Source organism: Salvia miltiorrhiza, chromosome 5 (assembly GCF_028751815.1).
Source record: "Salvia miltiorrhiza cultivar Shanhuang (shh) chromosome 5, IMPLAD_Smil_shh, whole genome shotgun sequence".
NCBI lineage: Eukaryota > Viridiplantae > Streptophyta > Magnoliopsida > Lamiales > Lamiaceae > Salvia > Salvia miltiorrhiza.
In genome coordinates, this window is record NC_080391.1 from 38,266,591 (window position 1) to 38,278,392 (window position 11,802).

Sequence of the window (11,802 nt, forward strand, 5' to 3'; positions counted from 1 at the left end):
CTTGGTGGATACAATTTTATGTAACAAACATACAATTTCAATGTGGGAATAATGAATGTCTAATGTAGGACTGATGAATATAGTGTCATGCGTGTTAATGAACGGATGGTTAGATGCAACCATATATTTCTTAATCATTGACAAACAAAACTCTAAACCTGGACCTCTTATTCTCCTTGTCAATGTTGGTTTCACGACATTCGAATATACATTCGAATGTGGTCGAAGACATCCTTCTTCAATTCTTTTATGGACAATCGACTTTGACATTCCCAAGGCCTTTGACAATAATCTTATATTTGCTCGACGTTATAGTAGAGTAGCTTTCATTTATTCTAAACTTTGTTCAACTCTGTTGAGATTTCTAGTCTTCATCAGAATTCAGGAGCAACACCACCTCTACTATGAACATCATATTTCATGTATTCCATATTTGTGATACACCTCTTTCTATCTTCCCATTTCGACTTTCATGGAGCAAAACTTGGTAAATAGCTCTCTTTGTCTTGCTTGTGACTTGTGAGAACATTCCTTTTGCGTCTACCATGAGCATGTAAGTCGATGGTGTCCGCTACTGTCTGTGTTGACAAATTTTCAAGTAGAATATTCACATGAATATGAGTACTTTGTACCATGAGCATGTAAGTCGATGGTGTCTGCTACTGTCTGTGTGCACAAAATTACTGGTAGAATATTCACATGAATAGGAGTACTTTGTGTATAACTCATTTTCCTTTATTTTTTGTTTTTATGAATGACATCAATTGTTATTTATAAATTTATAATAAAAATTCAAATTCTTATGAGATAATGTTAGAGTCAAATCTTCTCATTGTTTTTTTTCATAAACTAATAATTAAATAAGAAAATTTAAAGACCATGTGACGGTGAATTCGAACCTAAGATTTTTGACCTTAGGCATAACCACTCCAAATCTCCCTTTTTTTTTTTTTTGATAAATTACATAAGTAAATAAAGAAATTCAAAGACCACGCGACGAAAGACTTGAACCCAGGACCTCAGGTTTTGGATATTAACCTCTTACCACTAGGCCAAAACACACACACACATACCAAATCTCCCCATTTTTTTTTTGATAAATTTACAATATTAAATAAACAAAATGAAAAGGCCGCGCCATAGGGGACTCGAACTCAAGACCTTTAGCCTTAGACTTTATACCGCTTGGCCAACACACGCAAACAAAATCTCCCCATTTTAATTTTTGTTGGTGTTGCTTATGAGAAGCTTAAATTATGTCAATATTTACGAGTAATAATAATAATAATAATAATAATAATAATAATAATAATAATAATAAATAAGGATTTTTTTTTTGAGACAATAAGGAAAATTTAAAGAGGTGTATTTTCAACTATGAAGGTGGAACAGACGGGATAATAGTTTATCGACGAAGTAAACACATCATCTTCACGACTCTAATAGCCCCACGCAGCCCACCCACACACCACCACATTTGCATCAACTTAAGACTTGGACCTCTTTCAATTCCAACTATAACCACAAATTATTTTTTCTTGCTATTATGTGATCTCGCACATCATCATCAACATTGATGTTTGTCATACCACAACACCACTTTTTTCAATGGCTATTCTACCTCAACGTCACTCATCTCTCAACCATGCCCGAATTCTCAACCGCATTGCACCTCCGAGCCGCGTTCACAGCTCCGCCACCGCGCCGCCTAGACCCCGTCGCCCCGTCTCAGACCCGTTAACCCTGAGCCCCCGCCCGCCGGTGCTCAACGACCCAAGTTTGCGATCAAATTGGTCCCACCGTGCGTGGCTAGCAAGCGGCTGCACCACCGTCCTCATTTCTCTAGCCAGGTCCGTCGGCGGCGCAGCCGAGTCGCACATGTGGCTGGAACCGATGGTTGCCGGATTAATCGGGTACGTGGTGGCCGATCTCGGGTCCGGCGTCTACCACTGGGGCATCGACAACTACGGCGGCGCGGAGACACCCGTGTTCGGGGCTCAAATCGAAGGGTTTCAGGGGCACCACAAGTGGCCGTGGACCATCACGCGCCGCCAGTTTGCGAACAACCTGCATGCTCTGGCGCGTGCGGTGACGTTCACGGTGGTCCCCATAAACCTGGTGTGCGACGACCCAACTGTTCTGGCGTTCGTGGCGCTGTGCTCCGGTTGCATCATGTTCAGCCAGCAGTTCCACGCGTGGGCGCACGCCACCAAGAGCAAGCTGCCGCCGCTGGTGGTGGCGCTGCAGGACGCCGGGGTGCTGGTGTCGCCGTCGCAGCACGCGGCGCACCACCGCCCGCCCTACAACAACAACTACTGCATTGTGAGCGGGGTTTGGAATGAGTTGTTGGATGGTTCGCACTTCTTTGAGGCCATGGAAATGCTCATTTTCTTCAAGTTTGGTGTGAGGCCCAGGTCTTGGTCCGAGCCCAATTCTGCTTGGACTCAGGAACCTGAAACCACATCTTTCTTATCCTAATAACAATATATATTCATTATTCATTATTCCCCTTTTTATTTGGGAAGGGAATTAATATATATTCATTTGTTATGCATATTAATTAATTAGTAAATTGAAATAAAAGTAGTGGTCTCTGATGATATGCCTTAGCTAGTTGTTGCAGTTAGTTTGAATAATTTATTCCAGAATGCCAAAATGTAATTTGGAAGGGACAGAAAATAAATTCCCTATATTATAGGAAAAAGTATCGATATCTGAATCCGTAGACATTGCATGTAAGTGTAACCACACGCTAATTATAGGAAAATTGACGGAGTCAAAATATAGTGTATTTGAAAACAACTGGCTATGAGGGCAGAAGAAAAGTTAAACGACGCCATTGAATCTTCTTCAGCTTCTTGAGAGACCGGAAAGCGCAGCTGGTTTATCGAGAGCTGAAGAAATTCAATTCATTATGCGAATAGGAAAAGCAGATTGATCGCAAAATATAAAGGGGGGGATTGAAATGGTGGGGTTGAGGTGATCTCGAGGAAGGATGTTCTGTTTTTCTTGTTGCATGCCACAAGACAACGTCAACCAGGAGCCCTCCACTAAACCATACCAAGACACAAAACCCCTTGCCTCTATTGCTAATCTATCCTTGAAAACTGGTAACGCACGCCATCTTTCATTATACATTTATAATAATTAATGTATTTGGATTACACAATTTAATTATCATCATTTCATGGATAATTAACCTGGTTAATGCTTTCTCATGCTCATGTTTTCTTGAATCTTGGTCTTTAGATTCTTGATTACAATTACTAGCTAGGGAGTGTTTAATTATATGGATAATCTCATGATTATTAGAATGCATTTGTGATAAAAATAAAAATAAAAATGTTTGTCCTTGTCATCATGAAATATCTATCAACAAAAATGAATGAGCTGCGCATGCGAATTGAATGGGGTTTGGTAGTATTATATAATTGATGGATGATTAGATTCGCAGATAGCACCAGGCAAAGGTATGTAGCTGAAGAAATAGAAAAACTTGGAAAGAACAATATCTCTGCCGATATCTTCACTTTCCACGACCTGTCCGTCGCCACAAACAACTTCGACGCCGATAATTTGGTAGGCGAAGGCGGCTTTGGGAGGGTGTACAAAGGCCGCATTAATATTCAAGGAAAAGATGAGGTACTTAACTAGCTAGCTCATATTTGATGAGTATAGGCTGAATTAATTGGGTGCATGCGCAGGATGTGGCGGTGAAGCAGCTGGACCGAAATGGGTTCCAAGGCAACAGAGAGTTTCTGGTGGAAGTGATGATGCTCAGTCTTCTTCACCATCAGAACCTTGTCAATCTCGTGGGATACTGCTCCGAGGGCGACCAAAGAATCCTTGTTTACGAGTACATGATCAATGGCTCCTTGGAGGATCACCTGTTAAGTACGTACCCCCGCACCCTTGTTACTTACTTCCTCTGTCTCACAAAAATATGCATAATTTTCATTTTTCGTCCGTCTCATAAAAACATGCATAGTCCATTTATAACAATAATATATCCCACTAAACACACAATCAATGTGGGACATTTTCTCCACTCACACTATACTTTACAGGATTTCGTAAAACTCGTGCCGCCCCATACTATGCATGTTTTTATGGGACGGAGGAGTACTTAAAAATGAAATGAAATGAAATAATTTATTTTAATTTGGTGAATTAATAGATACGAGTCCCGAGAAAAAGGGGCTTACGTGGGATGTGCGGATGAAAATCGCACATGGAGCAGCAAGAGGGCTAGAGTACTTGCACGAAACAGCGAGTCCTCCGGTGATCTACCGAGACTTCAAGTCCTCCAACATACTCCTAGACGCCAATTTCAATCCTAAACTCTCGGATTTCGGGCTAGCCAAGATCGGTCCAGTGGGGGAGCGCCCGCATGTGTCCACGCGGGTCATGGGAACCTACGGCTACTGCGCCCCCGAGTACGCCTCCACCGGACAGCTCACCACCAAATCCGACGTCTACAGCTTCGGGGTGGTGTTTCTGGAGATGATCACCGGCAGGAGAGTCATTGACAACGCCAGACCAAGTCAAGAGCACAACTTGATCGAGTGGGCGCAGCCCCTATTCAAAGACAAGAAGAAATTCCACACAATGGCGGATCCTTTGTTGGAAGGGAACTACCCAGAGAAGTCGTTGTACCAAGCTCTCGCAATTGCAGCCATGTGTCTCCAGGAAGATGCTGCATCGCGACCATTGATTTCTGACGTCGTAACTGCCTTAGAATTCTTATCACCACAACCAGGAGACCCATAGTGTACATGCTCATTTTGTGCAGCATTATGTTGCTACCACTTAGAATGGAATTTTGTTGCTCTGCAGTTTACAACAACTAACTCTGTTTCTCACCTTATATTGCCATCATAAGATTCATTCATCCAAATAAGAGCAACATTTACATATATATCTTTTATTATTTCCATTTGCTGAGGAAAATTGATCAACATTCACTACTACAAAAATGCACATACATAACGCTTCATACATAACGGTTTTTTTAAAAAACCGTTATGTATGAGCGCATTTTTGGAAAAGATAACGGTTTTCACAAAAAACCGTTATCTATGTACTGTTGTCCATGGAAATAGATAACGGTTTAAGTTAATCCGTTATGTTTATGTGTTATCTATTAGTTTCATACATAACGGTATTACAAAACCGTTAAGCCGACCGTTATCTATGAGCATCTTTTTATAACGGTTGTTTTAACCGTTATATATGAGCGCCTCAAGACTGTTATGTATTGTTTTTTATAATTATTTTTAACTTTAATAATATTATAAAAAATTAAAATCCTAATTTCCTAATACAAACTAGCCAACCCACAGTCTCCTTCTCTAAAGTTTCTTCTCTAAAATTTTAGGAAGTATCCCTCTCTCTCGCCACTCTATCTTGATTCCGGTTCGCAGCCACCATGAATCGCCGCCTCCCTCTGGCGCGACGAGGTCGGCGCCTGTTCTTCTTCCTCCTCCTCCTCTCCTTCCCTTTTGTGCCCTATTTCTTCCCCAAGAACAAAATCCCCAATTTCTAGGGCTTTCAACCTCCCTTTCATCTCTGAATTTCGCCCCTCCGGTGAGTCCCGCCACTGTCGACGCCTCGCCCAGTTGCTCCCTGCCTCAGGTAACACCTTTTCTCTCTCTCTCTCTCTCAAGATCTATTTCTCTCTCCCTTTCTCTGCTCTCCCTCTCGATCTCCATCTCTCCTGTTCTCACCGCCACCTTCGCACCTTCGCACCGCCACCGACGTCTCACCCACCATCGCACCGCCACCGAAGTCTGCTACCTCCGGTGCTTTGTCCTTGTCCATCGCGTCTCTCTCTCTCTCTCCCATCGTTCTTCTCGGTCTTCCCCACCTCCAAATTCTAAACCCTAGGTTGTCGCAGGCGGCTTGTCATCGATGCCTCTCAGGAAAGCCAACTTTCCCCTCACGACCTATCTCGCGCTTCTCTCTTTTTCCAAGTTTGCGTCTCCCTCACTTCGAAAGCTTTGAGCATCTGATTCATGTAAATCAAATCAGTGTTTTGTGGTTTTTCCCCCCTTTTTGCAAATTTGTCTAATTTTTCCATTTTTTTTGTTGATTTTAGGCGGTGGTGAGTAATTTGGAAGATGCTCAAGAGTTGATAGATACAGCGATATCGACGGTGTTGAAGGGAGAGTAAGCCGGTGTACATAGGAGGTTGTGAATAATTTCAAATCGCTGAGTAATTTTGCTAAGGTTTTAATTATGGAACTTAATATCAGAATTAGTTACAATTGTTTGCGAATTGCTGGTGGTTGAATTTTCTGAAAATTTTATGTTACGCTTCAGCGTGGAATTGTTCTCTTGCTATGTTTATGTTATGTTTATTGCTTCTGTATTGCGCCTCTGCTTCTTGATTTTGAATAAAATATTATATTTTTGTAGCTCGGTCTTTTGATTAAAGATGTCATTTCTGTGAAACCCCAAAGTTTCTATTGGGTGCAGGTCTTGGGTGGGTTGGATTTTTATGTATGAGCTAATTTGGCGTAGTAGCATGATGATTTTATTCAATCAGCCTCTAATACAACCGCGTGTTCAAGGTGCCTAGCATTTGATTTCAAGCTAGCTTAGAGTTTTGTGATGAAGCAAGTTGGTCTAATGGTAATTATATATAGGAAAGTTTGGCATCAAAGACCTGCTTGTTTGAGGTCCATCCATTGCACTCATACTGGTACTCATTATTCTATTCATCTTGCCTTTCTTCCTTATATTCCTTAACCAATTGCATGCAATTTCTCTTCCAGGCGATCAGAACATTGCTGAAACCGTTGCTAATGTGCTTACTTCACTTCCTTTTATTGCCATCGGACTCCATGCCCCAAGGTGATATCAAACGACTTCGCATGTGTCTTAATTTTGTTACTTGTCATATATATTTTACTCTGTTTCTCCTGTAGGAAAAATGTGAATTGTAAAATATACGCAAATTCATTGATTGGAGTGGGAGTTGCTTCAAGTTTCTATCATGCTTCAAGAGGGAGATTGAGGAAGTATCTCAGATGGGCTGACTACACTATGATCGCAACAACTACCGTGCTAATTACTTACTCTCAAACTTAATCTTTTCTTGAACAGCTGCTTCTTAGCAAAATTATGCTTTAATTGGCTTCAATTGGCAATTGTGATTGGCAGTGCCTATCAAGAGCACTTAGGAAAGAGAACCCCAAGTTGTCAGCATCAGCTTTGTTTCTGCCCATACAACCCCTCATGGTTTCAGCAGTCCACACAGGAATTATGGAGGTATTTTTTTCATTACCACTCTGACTTTGTCTCTTCAATTTTGCTACACTTCTCTTCTTGTATGCTGTGGTTTGAGCTCACAATATATATTGCGTTTAGGAGTTTTCCAGCCTTTGAGTAATCATGATGAAGTTGCATTTTTTAAATTATGTGCATACAATGAAGTAGAAAATGAGCTGTAATGATGATGAAAATGGGCTTTTAGTTTGGTTGATGCATTTGGTTTCTGTTGTGATTTAAGGCGTTTCGAGCATTGCTTGCATTTAACATAATGATGCTATACTGTGATAGGGATACACACATAAGTTTGAGATTGCAGAGACATGTTTTGGAGAGATGGGAAGCCATTTAGGATAATTGGAGGAGACTTGCATTATTTCCGAGTGCATCCTAAGGTATGTAAGGTCACTATTATGTTGGTATTTTTTTTACCTTGGACCGAAAAGGTATATACAGAATACAAGAGTTTTCATGAGATAGAGATTACATTTCCCTTTTCGGAAGCTACAATAATGTAGTATGCCTCCCTATTTTGCTTATGCATTACATTAGCCATGGTCCCTTTGTATATAGGAAATGATTAAGCTACTGACTGCATTGTTGTAGTCTTCATTCCTTATAATTACCCCTGCAGCATTTCTGGGTGTCCTGAAAATTTATATTATTTTGTGTTGCAGTTGTGAGTGTTGGTGCAGCTCTCTTCTTGTTACAGCAGCTTGCTGGGATCAATGCAGTTGTTTACTACTCTTGATGCTCTATATAGTGATTCTTTGTTGGCTCTTTGTATGATTTTGTGGCAGGTTTGTGGTGGATTAAATGAGTCGTACGTTGAGCTGAAGAGGCTTGTGAATTCCCAAGAAAAGTTGTACCATATGGCTAGCTAGTTGCATATTTAATATGTTTAGTATTTTTGTAAGGCATAATAGTATAGATAGAGCAGTTGTTGAATTTTGACTATATTCAAATCTTGTATGAATTCTTTTTTATGATAATAATATAAAATTAAATATTTTGGATGATATATAATATTATTATTGTTGGTTTTATCATTTATATTGTTATGTATAAATTAATAGATAACGGAGAAATAGAAATCTAATTACGGTAAAAAACGTTATGTAACCGTTATACATAACGGATTACCAAACGTTATTAATATCAAAAAACCGTTATGTATAGGTGTGTACATAACAGTGAATATTAAACTTTCATGACGGTTTGAAACGTTATGTATAATACTATAGATAACGGATATAATCCGTTACTTATATATAAACAATCGTTATGTATAATAGAATAGATAACGGATATAATACTATAGATAACGGATATAATCCGTTATGTATAATAGAATAGATAACGCTTAAATCTCCGTTATGTATGAAATCCACATACATTACACCATTATATATTACGGATGTTTTCGCACATAGATAACGGATAAAATCCGTTATCTATGAGCGAATCTGGCGTAGTGATTTTCTTTGGGTAAAAATGGATGTGAACACAAGTATATAACATTAGTAGGAAGGTGGGACGCTTCTCCTCCAACTAAAAAATGAAGGGTTTCGGTCACCACAAAATAAATATACTATTGATCTTTTTTAGAATGAACAAAAAACATGTCTTTAGGTATGGAGGGAGGGGGTATTAATTAAATCAAATAAATTCCAACAAATTTCTTATTGTTATTAATAAATCCATTCAAAGAATTATATATTTGTATTAATTATTAATTTATAAGATCAAAATTGTCATTTTTTATTTTAATAAAATAGTTTATTCTTGGTTAGATTATATGCTGCAATTTATTTTAATAGAATTAAATTATTAAAGTGCATTTAATTATGTGAGATGTGAATATTAAGGAAAATGAGAGGAGCAAATGGAGTTATGAATATTTGATTGTTAGAGCATTGATATTGGTTGAATCAGTCACTCATTTATGTTCTGAGACCACTTATAAGTCAAGGCCTACATTGGTCTGACTCATCCTGCTGACTTATATTCTCTCCGTCACACGAATCTTGACACGTATTCCTTTTTGGGCCGTCCCACGAATCTTGACACATTTCCAAATAAGATAATAATTATTACCTTCACTCTCCTATTTTATCACTTTTATTACATTATCTCTTCTACTTTATCACTTTTATACTTTATTAACTACACACTTAAAACACTAATCTACAACTCCTTAATTCCCGTGCCGAAACCAAACGTGTCAAGATTCGTGGGACGGAGGGAGTATTAGTTTTAATTTTTGCCTTTTTCATTTAATTGCATTAATTTAAATTACATTAATTTAATTTGAAGGATTAAGGTGCAGATTCACCCCTAAAGTAGAGGCCCCTAGAGCGTATACCCTCCCCCCCATTCTTGACCTTGGCCCAAATACTCCCCTAGAGTACATAAAAATGGTGCATTTAAACCCAACGAGAAAACGGTCGTTTCTCGCCATTTACTTAATTTTTTTTTGGAATGGGACCCACTGTTTGTCTGATGAACAAGAAGGTGGGCACCTCCACCACGACCATGTCGTGCAAGAACCGCATGCAGCTATCATTCTTATCGTCGTTTAACTGCGCGAAGATGACGGTGTCCTCCATGGAGCGCGAGAGCTTGATGACGATGGGGTAGACCTTGACGCAGGGGCCGTAGTGCTTGAGGCCAACGTCGAGCACAACGAGCTGGTCGAGGCCGATGGCCTTCTCCTCGTGGATCTTCTCCATGCTCTTGTAGAAGTTGAAGTGCGGCACCTGCTCGATCTTCTCCAGGGTGCAGAGGGCGCGTGTTGCCTCCGACTTGTCGCCTATCACCAGGAGGAAGTCCACGTCGCCTTGCGGTGGACCTTCTAGACTACGTCGTGCTATGGACCTTCTAGACTTCTCCACGCCCATCACTGCGGCCAACGATTTCACGGTGCGACTCGTCTGAAGTTTGGAGATAAGGTGGAGATTAAAGAGTTGTTTTGGTGACAAGACTCAGTTTTGTTTGGCTAAGAAGTTTATGAATGTAGCTGTTTGGGTGCTTTGTGGTTGTGTTTGCCTGTTGTGATGAATTATTGATTTGTTTGGTGTGGGGCAAATGGTCCCCTTTGCCTTGATTGTTTGCTTGGCTTTGAGTAATGCTGCATATGTTGGTGATTTGTTCACAAGTTGATTTTGTGATTCGTGATTGGATTAGTTGTGTCCTTGTCTCTCATGATATACATATTCCTTGCTTGGTGTGACGAGTTTAATATTTTGGATGCAACATCCTAATGAGCAATTCATGATGTGATTTGTCCGGTAGATGCTAGGGGGAGTATTATCAGTGTGATTGCCTACGATCTTATCTTGATGTTATGAAGTGTTGTGATTGTTGAAATGTTTGACAGCTCTGAGTCTCTGCTTCTCTAGTGTTACTATGAGCATGGAAAACCAAGTGAGAAGACTTTGGATTAGCTCCAAAAAGCTTGATCTCATGAATTTTGGCTTAACTGTTGAAAATGAAAGAAAGAACTTCTTAATAGAATAGAAAATGGTGAAAACATCGCAGTTGAAATATGAGATATTGATTATAAAGGCGATCACATTAGAGAATTAACCTTTAGCGGAGAATTGGGTATGGCTGAATCATTTGTATTATAATTGTGTTGTCTCTTAAAACTTTAAGTTACTTACACCATTTGAGAGATATGTGTTGATTGAAAATTTTGAATTGGTTGTTGAATGTTTGGTTGGAATTGAGCATTGTTGAACCGTCTCTTCATTTAATTCATATGCATTTTGCTTGAGGACAAGCAAAAGGTTAAGTGTGGCGGGGTTGTTTTATCCTTAATTGTTAGTATATTGGGGGACTTATGGATGTAACATTCATTCATATTTAATTTAATTTTGAGTATCTATTGATGTGTGCACTATATTTTGTAGGGGTTTGAAGAAATGTGGGAAATTAAAGACTTAAGGAAAAAAGGAACAAAGAATGAGGGAAAAGCAAGCACTCGTGCTCGCACACGAGGCCAGCGCCCGCACCCGCGCTGCTATCCGCTCACTCTGCGCTGGCGGGGCGTCTCCCGCACCCGAGCGTCGTGCTTCGCGACCGAGCTCTCCAGTGATGCAGCCCAAGATTCGTGGTTAAGGAGGGGAATGAAGAAGCCAATAGGAGATGGTGGAGTTGGCACGTTGGATAGCCCACGTTTACGTTTGATTTTGATTTATGTGCATTTGGGCCGAAGTTGGAAGACTTTATTTATTTTATTTTCAGCATTTTAGAGTCCAATAGTTTAGCTTATTGGGTTATTTTCAAAAATTAGGAATAAGGGCCTTGTTTGGCTGATTAGGGTTTTATTTAAGTTGTTTCCTTATTAGACTAGGTTTAGTTTTTGCCTATATATAGGGCTTTATCAGTGTTGGCCGAATTGAACATTATTTTTTATCAAAATTGTGAGTTTTATTCTCTCTTGAGAGTTTTCGAATACCTCTTGAAATTTCAAGACGAATTCATTTATCAACGTAACGGCGAGTCAACCAACCTTCGTCGGGTGTC

General features: G+C 39.7%; 4 protein-coding genes and 1 long non-coding RNA gene across 6 annotated transcripts; 4 read left to right on the forward strand and 1 right to left on the reverse strand.

Annotated features, from left to right (window-relative positions):
- Positions 1-1,418: 1,418 nt before the first annotated feature.
- LOC131024336 (fatty acid desaturase 4, chloroplastic-like) lies at positions 1,419-2,600 on the forward strand. The gene has a single exon (XM_057953848.1). The coding sequence runs from the start codon at positions 1,609-1,611 to the stop codon at positions 2,476-2,478; it is 870 nt and encodes a 289-aa protein (XP_057809831.1). The 5' UTR covers positions 1,419-1,608; the 3' UTR covers positions 2,479-2,600.
- A 142-nt stretch (positions 2,601-2,742) lies between these two features.
- On the forward strand, positions 2,743-4,905 carry LOC131024335 (probable serine/threonine-protein kinase PBL23). Of its 2 annotated transcripts, none has more exons than XM_057953846.1 (4): positions 2,743-3,110; positions 3,455-3,642; positions 3,705-3,894; positions 4,178-4,905. In XM_057953846.1, the coding sequence occupies exons 1-4, from the start codon at positions 2,996-2,998 to the stop codon at positions 4,768-4,770; spliced, it is 1,086 nt and encodes a 361-aa protein (XP_057809829.1). In that variant the 5' UTR covers positions 2,743-2,995; the 3' UTR covers positions 4,771-4,905. The 2 variants fall into 2 exon arrangements, with proteins under 2 accessions (XP_057809829.1, XP_057809830.1); XM_057953847.1 differs by having other exon boundaries at positions 2,969-3,110; positions 3,447-3,642.
- Positions 4,906-6,630: 1,725 nt separating this feature from the next.
- Positions 6,631-7,389, forward strand: LOC131025887 (uncharacterized). Its single transcript, XM_057955667.1, has 5 exons — positions 6,631-6,703; positions 6,777-6,855; positions 6,930-7,065; positions 7,165-7,272; positions 7,372-7,389. The coding sequence occupies exons 1-5, from the start codon at positions 6,631-6,633 to the stop codon at positions 7,387-7,389; spliced, it is 414 nt and encodes a 137-aa protein (XP_057811650.1).
- Positions 7,390-7,477: 88 nt separating this feature from the next.
- On the forward strand, positions 7,478-8,281 carry LOC131024338 (uncharacterized). The gene is made up of 2 exons (XR_009101768.1): positions 7,478-7,667; positions 7,950-8,281. It is a non-coding gene; the product is annotated as an uncharacterized LOC131024338 (long non-coding RNA).
- A 1,309-nt stretch (positions 8,282-9,590) lies between these two features.
- On the reverse strand, positions 9,591-10,172 carry LOC131025888 (thioredoxin-like protein CDSP32, chloroplastic). Its single transcript, XM_057955668.1, has 2 exons — positions 9,795-10,172; positions 9,591-9,674 (listed from the first exon to the last, which is right to left on the reverse strand). The coding sequence occupies exons 1-2, from the start codon at positions 10,170-10,172 to the stop codon at positions 9,591-9,593; spliced, it is 462 nt and encodes a 153-aa protein (XP_057811651.1).
- Positions 10,173-11,802: the final 1,630 nt, after the last annotated feature.